The 14,123-nt window shown below is 40.8% G+C and overlaps 2 protein-coding genes and 3 non-coding genes across 6 annotated transcripts; all 5 read right to left on the bottom strand.

Annotated features, from left to right (window-relative positions):
• Positions 1–437: 437 nt before the first annotated feature.
• On the bottom strand, positions 438–4,213 carry rps8a (ribosomal protein S8a). Its single transcript, XM_056392455.1, has 6 exons — positions 4,167–4,213; positions 2,919–3,025; positions 2,542–2,641; positions 2,116–2,291; positions 1,324–1,453; positions 438–593 (listed from the first exon to the last, which is right to left on the bottom strand). The coding sequence occupies exons 1-6, from the start codon at positions 4,168–4,170 to the stop codon at positions 484–486; spliced, it is 627 nt and encodes a 208-aa protein (XP_056248430.1). The 5' UTR covers positions 4,171–4,213; the 3' UTR covers positions 438–483.
• LOC130179546 (small nucleolar RNA SNORD38) lies at positions 1,592–1,660 on the bottom strand. Its single transcript, XR_008829305.1, has one exon. It is a non-coding gene; the product is annotated as a small nucleolar RNA SNORD38 (small nucleolar RNA).
• On the bottom strand, positions 2,403–2,472 carry LOC130179545 (small nucleolar RNA SNORD38). Its single transcript, XR_008829304.1, has one exon. It is a non-coding gene; the product is annotated as a small nucleolar RNA SNORD38 (small nucleolar RNA).
• LOC130179547 (small nucleolar RNA SNORD46) lies at positions 2,760–2,868 on the bottom strand. The gene has a single exon (XR_008829306.1). It is a non-coding gene; the product is annotated as a small nucleolar RNA SNORD46 (small nucleolar RNA).
• A 795-nt stretch (positions 4,214–5,008) lies between the features above and the next one.
• On the bottom strand, positions 5,009–13,379 carry hectd3 (HECT domain containing 3). Of its 2 annotated transcripts, none has more exons than XM_056392368.1 (20): positions 13,283–13,379; positions 12,435–12,895; positions 12,022–12,275; positions 11,777–11,912; positions 11,293–11,414; positions 11,022–11,135; positions 10,788–10,870; positions 10,465–10,630; positions 10,068–10,149; positions 9,397–9,579; positions 9,188–9,240; positions 8,933–9,101; positions 8,735–8,848; positions 8,536–8,625; positions 7,043–7,249; positions 6,802–6,931; positions 6,002–6,076; positions 5,709–5,790; positions 5,517–5,588; positions 5,009–5,206 (listed from the first exon to the last, which is right to left on the bottom strand). In XM_056392368.1, the coding sequence occupies exons 2-20, from the start codon at positions 12,786–12,788 to the stop codon at positions 5,122–5,124; spliced, it is 2,571 nt and encodes an 856-aa protein (XP_056248343.1). In that variant the 5' UTR covers positions 12,789–12,895; positions 13,283–13,379; the 3' UTR covers positions 5,009–5,121. The 2 variants fall into 2 exon arrangements, with proteins under 2 accessions (XP_056248343.1, XP_056248342.1); XM_056392367.1 differs by having other exon boundaries at positions 13,277–13,365.
• Between the last annotated feature and the right edge of the window lie 744 nt (positions 13,380–14,123).

The following is a 14,123-nucleotide window of genomic DNA, read 5'->3' as shown; positions in this document are numbered from 1 at the left end:
CTTAATCAGCTAAATCTAGTCAACGTATCAAAAAATGTTCAAAATGCAGGAAAACTGTCCCTGCATTGTGTTGCATTATTTAATAGTAAATTATCAAATTATGTACAATATGTTAGCAGGACTTTACTGTTGTAGCTGATATGGATCTGAACTGTTGTGTGCTTTACATCTCAAGAGCCTGTCACTATGTATACTACTGAATTTATAGAAGATCAAACAATTGCAGCGATTTGTAATTTGCTTTATTCACCATCAACCTGTGATCAAAACCTTAATATGAAACTTATATTTTGCTCCCAGTTACACGTCCTCACCACCTTGCTGATTAGGACTAAAAAGCAGTGACAACCACCCTCGGAGTTTTAACCTAGATGACAGATTCTGAGTTTCACAACAGCACCAATGAACACAGAAAACAAAGGAGCGGCAGCAGACAGTTGTGTGGTGGGAGGAATTTATTCACGTTATCAAACAGCTGTACATCTATTTGCCTTTCTTGGCCTTGATCTTCCTCAGGTAGAACTCAAGCTCCTTGCCTTCCAGGACGTAACCGTCAGCCCTGCCGCACTGGCCGGGTCTGGAGGCGATGCAAGCTGCGGGAGAGAAGAGAAACGGTGATGAATGCGGATAAACCTTCTCAAACATTTTATGCGAACTGACTGAACCAACATTTGGCATAATAGGTTCTGGCAAATTAAAACTTGACTACAGCTACTTGTGCCAATAGTGTCATGGCACCAAGTCCAACTTGTTTTGCACTAAAACAATATAAAAATGTGATAAACATGTTTATAATTGAACTAACGGAGTCACTAGGCTGACAACATGATCAATTTTCAGTATTGGCAGTTGGCAAACCTACCATCATTCATGGGCGCTCACACTCTTACTCTATTCAACTTTAGTGTGTGTGTGCTGAGCCAAGTGTGACACCTAGTGGTAAGATTCTTTATTACGATCTGGTCCAGTGTTGGACTTAATATCAAACTGGTTTGAAATTTTTCTGCACTGGCCCAACCCTATAACTGTCTCTACAATGGACTTGCCTTGTTTCACTAACATATTTACACATGGAGGCTTTAAAGTACAAAAAGCATCTCATCTGTTGCCCATTAAGCTGTTCGTGCACTAGGTATGTGTGCAAGTGACCCAAATTCTGCAAGTTTTCACACAAAATCAAAAAGGCACTAGATCCCCTCTGGTGAGACTGGGTGACTTTCAGGAAAGCCTATCAGTGGTCAAACGGTACAAAATGTTGGTACAACTCAAACTCTACATTGAAGGCCACCCAGGACAGCCAAACACCACAAATGTTGGACCTACCAAGCAGTTTTCCCTGCTGGAACTGCTCCTCCAAGAGGGGGCTGATCTTGGCTGTCTTCTTACGCTCATCGTATTTCTTCTGGGTCCTCTTTGACCTCTTCTTGTTCAGGACCTCTTCCTCCTCAGGAGTCTACAGCAGCAGAGGAGACAAAGCTTATTAGATGGCCATGAAACACTTGAGAGACAGATTCACATTTAAATTGTTTGCTAGTACTGGGATATTTAAAATGTATAACACTGCTGCAGATCTCACTGTAGGCAACAGGTCTTTCTCAGAGTCTTTGATATCACCACTTTCATTCAGTAGCAGAACTGGACAAAGTTATCTTCATGGAAAGACGTGCAGCAGATCAGGTGTGATAACAAAAAGGGCCTCTAGTGAATGTATTCACACATAAAGCACTTGAAAACCTAACCCAAAAAGTGTGTTTCCATATACACTAATTTTTTACAAAAATACAGTATTTGATTTCATTAAGTCAGACTGATCTGATATACCACTCATCAAAACCAGCAGACCTACCAACTTAATAGACTACAACTGCACCAATTATGGCAATATATAATAAGAGGCAAGCTGACTTCTCAACAGCATTAGGCTGGTATTATGAGATGAAATGCCAGCTTTGTGATGGAACAAAAACAAATTTTCAAGTTTATATGCACTAGGATGGCCCCATTTCCACTTAAGACTTAATTTTTTTTTTTTAGCATTTTAACCTGCAAATAGCCATCCATGCATCACTCAGTAAAAATTAGGTACTTCCAAATGTTAGCATCTTCCCAACATACCAGCTTAGCTCCCTTCTTGCGTCCCAGAGGAGTGGCATAGTGAGCCTCATACCACTGCCTGTAGGGAAGGCTGTCAACGAGGACGATGCAGTTCTTCACCAGGGTCTTGGTTCTGACCAGCTCGTTGTTGGAAGCATTGTAGACCACATCGATGATCCTGGTCTTACGTGTGCAGCCTGAGAACACAAACGCAACCACTGTCAGCAAAAGCACCCTTTCCCATTTCATTTGACAACTAATTCATTTTGATAAAACTTTTGAAAATGCATATCAATAAATTAAATGGGTCTTATCAGAGTCTTTGTTATCACCACTTTCATTCAGTAGCAGAACTGGACAAAGTTATCATCATGAAAAGATATGCACAACCTCAGAAAGGGCTCACATGGTCCCATGAAATCAAAGGGGCATTGAAAATAAACTTACACTCAGAGCCCCATGAGAAGTTTCCAACATCCAATCTCAGAGCACGGTACTTCTTGTTCCCACCACGGACCCTCACTGTGTGGATGCGACGAGGTCCAATCTAAGGAAACAAATGTTTCATGTGTTACGATACAAATACCTTCGACTCAGGCTTTCTATGTGCAAAGCCTTAATTTTGAGGGTTTACAGAATGAAATAGCACCATGTATAGGCACTTAAGCGTGTCAGTGTAACTATGACAAGTCCTAACATTGGTAAGTCCAAAGCTTTGAACCAAAACGGTCCAAAAAAAGACATACCTAAGGTCACGTTTTCATCACCCACGCCACATCGCATCAAACTCAGGATATGGAGGTAAATCACTGGATTTTACTCACCTTTGTGTTTGCAGGAGGGCGCCCGAGCTCATACTTCCTTTTCTTGTGGTAGGGCTTGCGTTTACCGCCGGTCTTGCGGCGTTTATGCCAGTTATCCCTTGAGATACCTGAATGAATGAAAAAAGTAACCAGGCATTAGATCACTGGACAATTTTCAGGATGTTCACCACAAAATTATTTGCTATGCTTGAGTAATCAGTTCTCCAAGGTAGGGTTGTCCGCAGTTTTAATTCGGATTCCGCATTAGAAGCTTCATCATGTCACTCAAGCAATTGTTTGCAACCATCAGAACTACATTTTCAAGTGATACCCCCGTGTATCTAGTACATGATAAAGTTTTCTCCTAGACTTCGATGTCCAAGAAAGAATATAAGATTTAGAGTTGCAACTATTAGTCAAAAGACAAACCAAATGAATTGCCTTGAATCAATATATTCAAAAGATAGTTTCTATATACGTAAGATAGTAAGAGACTTTCAAATGTTACCTTAAGCAACTTTATGAAGTTACCCCTACAAGGAAATCACTTTTAAGCAAGAAAATACTTAATAAAAGTAACCATTGGTTTCATCCCTAATGTTGTCTGTCTTTAACTGATGTAACAGTCATTTCCCAATGCAAAAACTGTTTTGTTAACTAGTCTAACTACATTTTAATGGCAATTTCTTTATCTTTTACTATCGCCGTTAAGAAGCAGCATGCACCTCATTAAACTTAAGCACGCCTTTGTTATCTTACTAGTAGCAATAGCTGTGATCTGTACATTATGTTAAATGCACAAAACTACTGACGGAAGAAACAAAACATATTCACAGCATTTCAGTGCAGCAGCATGACATGATCACGGCCAGCCCTTCAGCTAATGCTAAGATAAGCTACCTGTTCGCCTGGCGCTCTTAAATCTACTAGTACAAGCAGAAGACAATGATTAAACAAATTACACGTTAAACAAGCAACACTGAATCCTTCTAAAAAGCCTCAAAACTCACAAACTGCAAAATGGGCCTGTTCTCGACCACACTTAAACAACCACTGCTAACTACAATGCGAGCAGCCATCTTGCCTCAGACATCCACTACAAATTATTTCAATAAAATAAAATCAACTGACTACAGAAAATAAAGATAAAGCTACATCTGTTCAAGTATCATTTAGCTTCAATATAGCCAACCATTATCGGATTTTTCCTTCTTTTAAACATCAGATGGACAAGGATTCTCCCTCCGACCCGAGCATGAAAACACGTACCCATTCTCAGGCGCCGGCTAGAAAGAGGAACCGTAAAGGATCATGGGGAGGTTTGAAGCTACGTGTTCTCGCGAGAACTAACGCCACCTCAAACGAGATTTTCTTGCAACAACGTGGTAGGATCATAAACTGTGGGTAGAATGGGATGTTATGTGAATTATTACACACAAACGCATTTTTATACACAAATTCCACCTTTAATAATAATATTTTAGTTAATCAATTGTTTTTATATACTATAACCTTATGTGTAAATCTAATAACACATACTTGTGAAGGAAGTTTATTCTTTTGTCAATATAATACCATTTGAGATTATTATATTTATTATAAATATATCACAGATAAATATCTCCTTTCACTTATTGAATAGATATAGTACTTAGTACTTACATCAAGGTCCTCTACTCCACTGAGGCTTTAGTGTTGTCCCTCACTTTGTGGCTAAATAAATATGACAAAGGAACTTTTATTTATTTTTTAAATATATTTCCTTTAATATAATATTGAACTGTTGCTCTCTGAATAGTTATGACTTTCATAAAATTAATTGACAGCCATCACCAGTTCATTTGATACAGATAATTCACAATGTTAATCAGTTTTCTTTAATCTATGACCTCTAAAAATGTAAGTTTTCTCATTATTTGTTGCTTCCTGTTTTATTTGTCTGACATTACTCATAAAGAAACTTTCCCAGCAGTCCAATGTCTTCTTATTATGTCCCACTGACATTGAAAAGCCTGTCACAACTTGTAAAAACAAATTTGAACACATGCATTCATTTAATATTTCAGTCAAGAAAGACGAGGATTTGTTAATAAAAATCCCAGCACCACCTCCATGTTTCCATATAGTTCTTTATTATATACAGCTAGGATTAATTGGCAGTTGTGTAGATATGGTGATAAACTTGGCAAGCTTTCTCCATTTGTTCAGTGAAGCAGCAGAGAGATCACTCTTCCCAGGGGCTCATATCTGTATCGATGGCCACACAGTTGTATGCAGCATAACGCAGCTTTTCTTCGCAAACTTTTGCACTGCAGGGCAGAACAAACAGAAGAGATATGAGGCAATAAATGTACAATAAAAAAACAACTTTACAAAAAAGTTATCCACTTCATAAGCTCTCAGAGTTTCAACAACTTTAAGATAATAGCAACTGGTAACTTGTGTATTGTTGCAGCTCCCAAAAATCAGGTTTTTGATACAAACCTGATTTTTGGGAGCTGCAACAGTGCAATGTGGACATGTGCATGTAGTAAATGGTAAACACAATTGTATATTTAATGTACACATCAACATATTGTAACAGATACTGCATTTACAAAACATAGAACATTAGTATACCTTGGATAGTTGGGTAAATAAAGAGTGCTGGAACATGTGGAGGATTGTGGGAGTGAGTCTGTCGTTTCAGAGCTAAATCAGGAAAAACAGAGAAATGAATAGCATCATGTTCCATTGTAAGCTAACTTAATTTGCTGCTTTGCTATGGATATCAAAAAGCAATTTTGCTTTTAGGGATGTGCTTTCACTCACCCTTGCTTATCAGGGAAGACGTAGATAGGCGCGGGAAGACGACTTCTACCAGTTACAAACCTCAGAAACCGGCTGCGATCCTCTGAAAACAAAATTCAAAACCAGTCAGTCACTCAAAAGAAATGTCAGTTCATAGCCGTCATCTCATCAGTAAAGCAGAGGTGTGCTGCATCGATTCAGCACAACTACACCAAGACACATGACAGGCTTCAAGCTACATAGCAAGCAACATTTGACATGTTGTAAAAGACGAAGACTAATGTAAAATGTTGCCCAATAAACAGTGAACTGACCATTGGTAAAGTTTGTAAGCGCTTCCCACAAGTACTGCACCCTAACGTCACTTTGTTCCAGGTCTTCATATCGTGCTGGTGGAAAGATGGAAACAACACTGATGCATTACAATGACGCAGAATCCTGACTACATTATTTAATTCAAGAAGATCTAGAATCAAGCATCTACTGGCCCTCACTTGCTGACTAAAAGCCTCTTAAAAAGGATAATTCTGTTGAACATTCAAATGAAGTGGTTTAGATGATCTGACAAAATGTTTGGCTTGGGAACATCATGTTTGATTGGACTCTGTTGTTGTGATGTTACTGTGTTGCCAGATCTTAATAACAATGTTATCTTATCTGCTGGGAACAACAGCCAAAACAATGAAAATAAGACTCAGGCCATAATAAGCCAGAATTATTTTTTAATTTATCCAGATTTTTGTGTAAACTGTGTGCAAACAAGTTTAGTTTACTTAGACACAGCGGTGCTTTGAGCAAAATATCATGGCAATCAATTCAAGAGTTGTTTAGATATTTCACTCAAAACCAATGAACACCAAAGTCAAAAATATTCATCTGGAAATTGTAAATGTCTGGACCAAATTTTGTGCCAATCAACTAAGTGAATATTGAGATATTTCACAGGATGAATGAAAACTTTGAGTTGCTATTAAGACTAGAGGAAAAGTCATATGGATTCATCATCTGGCTTCAGTAAATCTCTCCACAACATAGTGTCATCTCTTCAATCAGAGCAGAAAATGTGTGCTTATTGTCAGAGGGACTTAGATAACGCTTCTATTTGGACACTCACTGAGTCGTTTCAAGGCTTCCACAGTAATCTCAGGGTCTCCGCACACTTTCTTTTCCACTTCCTGCCAGGTGAGCAGGTCCAGCACCGCCTGAGGAACCACCTTCAGCAGCCCCGCCTGCATGGCAGCAATCTTTAACACACAGAATATCATCAGGCACATGCTCAAACAACAAGACAAAGTCTGACCACATCACACCAGCAATGTACATGAAGGCAAAGGGTAACAACGCCGAAGTCAGACCTGCTTCTTGCTCTCCTCCAGCCGAGCTTTCTGCACCAGGAGGACGAACTCACTGCGGTCCTCGTAACGAACTGCCACATTACTGCCGCCGGGAATGAGCTCCACCATCTGGCCGTCACTCAGCAGGGTGGTGTACACTAGCTCCTCCCCGAACCGGAACTCATACGTCTCTTGGTCCATGTTCTCCATGGCCTCCAGCAGGTTTACCTGAACACACATCCAAATTTACTTTGAGGCAATGACTCAGCGTACAGAATACGCCAGGAAAAAGATTATTCATGTCAGACAGACGGAGATTATTCTGATTAATCTTTTAATGGTATTTCCATTTGAATATTGAATATAAAAAAGAAAGTGAAAATGCAAACTATGCAATCTAGTCTGCTGAGACACCAGGGGACACAGACATAGGGTTAAGATTTACATTGCATGAGGAGGCTTGGGGTAATATCTGGTCCTTCCAGTGGACAACAACCAGTTCTATGGACTGGAGAGAACATTGCTGGAAGAATATTATTAGATTTTTCAGAACACCGTATCCGGAGAGGTACAAAGGTACAGCTATGCCGTGCTGGAGGCAATGTGGCTCGGCTGCTGCTAACCACTACCATATCTTCTGGGATTGTCCCAAGTTAAAAGCTTTCTGGAGCGATATCAAGGTTTCTTTAAGCAAAATCTTTAATACTCAAATACCTCTGAGTTTTGATGTCCTGTACCTGGGTTATGTCCCCTCTTTTCAATGTAAGAGAGAGATAAAACTGCTGCAAATTCTTTTGGTGGCAAGTAAGAAATCAGTTACAAGAAGATGTTTAAGCCCGGTTCCGCCTACTCTAGATGACTGGATTGGAATTATTCTGGAGATATATAGGATGGAAAAATTGACCTATCAAATAAGACTTCAAAAGGACAAATTTTACCAAATCTGGAACAACTGGATTTCATTCATTGCCCCCACGAGAGCAGACTTTATATGATCTCACTGGTAATATTGCTTTGTAATTTACTCATTTAATTTATGACTTGTTTTTGAGGATTATTTCTATGACAGCGGCGGCAGGGGTCCCCCCCCCATGGGTTCTGTACATAGTTAACTGATCTACCTTTTACTAAGATGTATCAGAATTTTCCCTAAGCGATCTAGTCTGGGCAACCTGTCAACATGGGCCTAAAGAAGATAACTATGCTCTCACTGTTTTGAATCTAACACCAATCTCACGTAGTTTATGTTACTACAGGAGAGTGTGATCTGCATAGATCGAACAGGGTCTGACCCCCGACTTGTGACTGTACATGCTTTGAATTTATAAGCCCTGAGTCTGATGTTGCACATTTTCTGTATTTAAAACAAAAACTGGAATGGCATTTACTTCTGCTGTATTGTTGATGCCATGTAGATGTACTCTTCTGTCCATTCCAAATAAAGATATAATTAAAAAAAAAAGATTTACATTGCATGACTGTCAAGCAGATGCAAATAATTTGAATGTCCTCACCAGAACTGAGTCTACAGCAGGGAAATCTTTACTCCAGCTGACGGCTTCCCCAGTCAGCTGCTTCCACACCAGCCCAGGCAGAGCCAAGACCTGCAGCGTTGGACACAGAAGTAAAAAAAATCAAGTCTATACACCCATCCATTCTTAGTTTACAGCAATGCAGACCACCTACAGTTGGTGGAGAGTGGGCATCACTCACCAAGAAGTCTTTCCCTCTGAGAGCAGCTCCCATGAGCTGACCAATCCACTCATACTTGTGGAACTCTTTACAGGACGGGTTGGGGACGTAGTAATCTCTGGCCTCTAAGGAGCCCTGAAAGAGCAGCAAAAGACAGTCTAATAAAGAAGCAACATCCAGCGTAAATCCTGTCTGTGTGCAGGTGGTGCTAGTGATTACCTGGTTGGATGTGCGGGAGAAGAATGGCAGAGGCATGGGACACTCAGCTGAGCTGGGGCAGAGCTCCTCAGACATGTCTGCCAGACTGTCGCGAAATCCACCTCCCTGGTCAATGATTCCCTCTGCAATGAACTTACACTCCCACCACTGGTCATAGCGAGCAGGCCATCTGATGAAGCAAGAAGATTTAGATTTGAATGCTCTTTAATGAAAGAAAAATCTGAAACTGAGATGGAAAACTAAAAAAATGCCCACCTATAATCCAAGGTCTTCTCAAACTTGTCTGATGGCTTGAGGCCTTCATACACCTGCAAGCAGAAAACCAAACTTATAAGGCAACAGTAAAAGCATCTTCATTACATCACAGAGTCACACAGATGGTCAAATGAACAAACAAATGATGAAATACGATCCATGTTTATTGGTAAAATTTGAAGTTTGAGCAGTAAGAGTCTGGTCATTACCTGACTGAACACAGCATTCTTGCAGCTCAGGTCCAGAGACGGGTTGTCTCTGTGCTCCATCGCCAGACGTCTGTTGATGTAGAGTCGGGGCATGAAGTTTGGCTTACTGGTCTCAGAGTCCTTCAGGCACTGAGTGATGAGAGCTGAGCGGCGCTTTGACAGCAACAGGAACTGCTTTATGCTCTAGAGGGTGCCAGACAACACAAAGAAAAGCCTATATTGTAAACAGACAAGTTTAAAGATGCATCTATATGTCCGCATATATCAAAATGGACTTCTTCCTGTAGAATCGGGTTAAAGTGGGCCGTAATGATAAAAAAAAAAAAAGCATTCTGGTACCTTTGATTAACAAGTTAATAAATCTGATTGGTAGTTTACATGATAATGTGGACCGTCTAAAAAACCATAAAGTTTTTCCCAGCCCTGTCAGTTTCTTTCCCAGCCGTCTCTGTGTGCCTGTCATTCGTGGTGCGCATGAATGTGCTGCTTGCATGTGCTGCTTGCATGTTCCAGGACTGTGCACACTGTCATATCTAATCCATCAATGTATTTTTACTCTGAATTGGGTGGCCATTAAAATGTTACAAAAAGAACAGCTGTTAGGGGCTTTTTGCTGTTGATTTTTATTCAGTGATCGTTCTGTGTATTTTAAAGGTTTTAAGATGACTCACTTTGATTTGGTTGAAGGTGCCCAGGCTGTAGTCCCAGGCTGGCACCAAGTGTGGGAGCACACTATCCAGGAGGCAGATGAACCTGCAGAGAAGGAGACGGATCAAAACAATCACCACAAACACTGAGAAATGCTTTTTCCTTAATGCTTATTGTCATTTAATACAATCAGAGAATTGTGTCTGACTTGTTTTTCTGAGATTTACATAACTTTGAAAATGGAATTTCACTGTAAACGTGTCACAGGTTGATTAAAAACAAAATTTTATTAGATTTTTAGAACCTTCTGGACATGTACTCAACATAATGTCTTCTGAGCTCTTGCATAAAAATAATGTTTAACTGGTGATATCTATATTGACTCTAAGAACCCTGGCAGCGTGATGAACGTTGACCTACCTCTGGATGACTAATGCTCTGCGGTACAGGACGTCGGGCGGGGTTCCCTGCAGACGGGGGTAGCGCACCAGGTTAGAGGACTGAAAAACATCAGCATTCAGACCCAGGTCCCTCTCGCATGACGACTTGATCTTCAAGCCTCGGATCCGGACATCTATACCCTCGTCTGTGAAAGCAAAGGAGTGAGAAGAGACTGTTTCCAATCCATTATATCATGATATCAGATGCTTTTGCAGCCAAAGAACCGAACAAATATGTATTGAAGTGTTTAAAATCACAGGAAGTATCTGCTTAAATATACACAAACATGTAAAAAGCCTTACCTCTACATTCCTCAATACGGATTTCAATGACAGGCAGGTGGGATGTCATATCTTCCAGCACACACACTTCTCCAATCAGGTTGCTAGAGGCAAACAATTATAGTCAAACTGACTGAAAGTATCTGTCAACTTGCTAAAGATAATAAATGGCTTACAGTGGGAGACAAATGTGCTAAATAATAACAGAGGGTTTTTTGTAAAATATATTGACAAAATTATTTCCAAAAGGCTCACTCATCTATGGTGACATCACTCAGTTTCTTCAGGTTGTCTCCCTCTCCTCCAAACACTGTGACTCTCTTGGGCATGTAGTTATCGTCTGTTGAGTCCACGGTCAATATCAGCTTACTGGAGAGCGAAGGGAAGCCCATTATAAACAAGAAAAAGATGTCCACAATTCATCTACCAACTAGATTAAAGTTCATATGAGATACCTCACATCTTAAAGCAAGCATTAAACAAGCATTGTTTCTTTTATACACTTAGTTGCTCTGCAGCTGCTTACTTGACCACAGTGCCCCTCTTCATGTGCAGGCGGATCCAGTGTTGTCCCTGCATGCCGTCGCTCTCCCAGTAAGTTTCAGTGTCGCCATCCGTCAGACAGCTCGCCCCTCCACTGGGATCCTCCTGTCAACAAATATCAGGGCGGTTTGATGTGTAAAACAATTCACTAACATTTGTAATTACAGGTTTTTACACAGGAACCAACATCTCACTTTAAGAATCACCACTGTACATGACATTTCTGTCCAATGTGTAACATCTTCAGGGAGAGGATGCCAACAATAAACAGTTCAGAGTGTTTGATTGCTTGGTGTTAATACTGATTTATTCCAATAGCTTTGTCTTGAGTACAAAATTTAAAGAGCTCAACAACTCAAACCCTTAAATACGTGTTTTTGGAAGGACCAAAGGTCTAGACTGTTTAAGATTGTTTCATAGAGGAAGAGCAAAGAAATAAAGAAACCTGCAGCATGTACGTGACTCACTGAGCATGAAGAAACATCGATGCTTGTCACACACTGCTTCACGCTCCCCAGGTTCTCGTCCTCTTTCCCTATGTGGTCATAAAAGTAGTGCACCAGGTCCTCGTCACATTCGTATGTCCAGGTGGGAGGAACATACCTTGAAGATTTGAGGGAAAAACATCTTAAATTGAAAGTCTGCTGCTGTAGAAAAACATCCCGAAAAAGTCCTGACACTCACTAATTTGACTTCACACAAAGAGGCTCACCTTAGCTTCTGGACGGCGGCGTCATCACATTCAGCAATTTTGGGTTTGGCGCCGATGTAAAGCGCATTCTCCACATCCACCACCTGCTCCCACCTACTGCAGGCTTTGTGGTCGTAACCGAGGAGCTGCTGCTGCCTGCTGACGCTCTCTGGTGACTCCACGGGCACCAGCCTGTCGCCTCCCTCTGTGTGTTTACACACTAGGATCCAGCCTTCCTCCAACTCCTGACCTGGACGGTGCTCCTCCAGCTGCTCCTGGTAACACACATGGATGTCATGTCATGTCAACATGGGTTTTCCCACTTGGGAAATTCCTGTTCACAAATCTGCATTAGGTGTTAGGTTTTTATTCAAAACACAGCATTTGTAGTGCAGGACTTCTACTAATGAGTGAGTCGAATGAGTGTAGTTTACCTTATTGATTTTGACCCATAGGCCCTGGCTGTTGCAGTATTCTTCGCCTGTTGTCCGGATACAAGTCCCTTTCTTTGGTTCAATATTGTACTTGCACGCTCTCTTGCTGTGGGGGATCTGATGAGGACTTTCAAAGACTGAGACCAGGGTTTTTCCAACGGTGGAGCCTCCTGCAGCTGCTCCGGAGGAGGCGGAGGAGGTGGATGATGAATCCTTGCAGATTTTGTAGCACACCTCTCTGGGGACATAACACAGACACTCCGGCACCGGCTCGCTTCTCCTGAAACTCTCAATGCACCTGTTCAGGAAGCGGATCCTGCCGAGCAGCAGGTGAGGGTTGTCGCCCAGGGACATGATGATGATGGTGGGGCTGGTAGGGTGAGGGTGACAGTGACAGTCAGCAGCTCAGCAGCAGCAGGAGGGAGGCGTCAGCTGACATTACACCACTGCCCTGGATGCTCCTGTCAAACAAACCCAAACAAAACCGAACATTCGTCAGGAACAGAGGTTTCCATTAACAGCAACCAAACCCCGTGACTTAATCAGATGTTTAGCTTTGCACACAGAGTCTAAGAGGCCAACAACCGATTTATGAGCGAGCAATGTTTCCTGACACTGCGAAAAAAGTATCGGCTTCTTTTAAACGTTAAGAGTGAGTGAGCAAACGTTAGCACGCCGGCTAGGTGTTAAGTAAATGACTGTATCCATAGGCGTTTACGACGGCTGCTATCAACAAAACCGGCTGTATAGACACGTCAAATTTGGTCAGAAGTGAAGGAGACGAAAATGATTTATGAGCTAAGAGGCAGAGTGGTGTCTAGAAATAGTAGCTGTTAACATACCCTTACCGCTGGTAAGTGTTTTAAGTGTGAAACTCGTCTATCGATCGGTGTTGAAGATTTCTGCGGATATCTGACAACGCGGAAGAAGACTTTTGACCCTTTCGAACATCCGTGGTTTTTGTATTTCAAAATAAAGGTCTCCCATTTCATTAATTTGTTTATTCACTATGCAATCTAAGTTCATTTTTCACATTTAACTACAAAATGTTTTATTTATATGGACTATACCTATATTGAATTAGATGACTGAGCGGCTAAAGCCTTTTGTTTTATGCTCTTCACAATATAAGCAGACCACGTGGAGTAAAGTAAAAGCATACCTCCCATGCCGCATGGCCGCACTGATTATACAGTATCGTGCAGTGGTGTAGTGCAACGCTAGTGCTTCAGTATAATTTTATTTTTGAGGTACTTGTACCTTACTAGAGTGTTACTACTACATTTTATGATACTACATCGCGAGGGAAAAATCTACAGTTTTTGCCGTTTATTTGGCAGCTAAAGTTAAAAATGACTTTGCAGATATCACATATATTACACGTGATCATCTGTTGTATATTAAACTAATCTAACAGGAAATACAGCAGTCAAATTATGCTCAGTCTCATTCAGGTACAACTATAATATGCTGTTAACACATTAGATATAATGCATTAACGATGATAATTCAAGAAAACAGGATATATGGTAATATAATACTTCAATCAAAAGGACTGAGGCTTTTGCTTAAATAAAGTTATAAATGCATGACTTTTATTTTTACATTGAGGTATCACTAGTTTAACTCAATAGATTACTAAATATATGACTGGACATATGCTGTGCATCAGCTTGCTGTCATGTGGAC

Source organism: Seriola aureovittata, chromosome 12 (genome assembly GCF_021018895.1).
Source record: "Seriola aureovittata isolate HTS-2021-v1 ecotype China chromosome 12, ASM2101889v1, whole genome shotgun sequence".
In the NCBI taxonomy this organism is placed as follows: Eukaryota; Metazoa; Chordata; class Actinopteri; order Carangiformes; family Carangidae; genus Seriola; species Seriola aureovittata.
The sequence above is the reverse complement of the archived record's forward strand: the minus strand, read 5'-3'. Positions and strand labels throughout refer to the sequence as shown.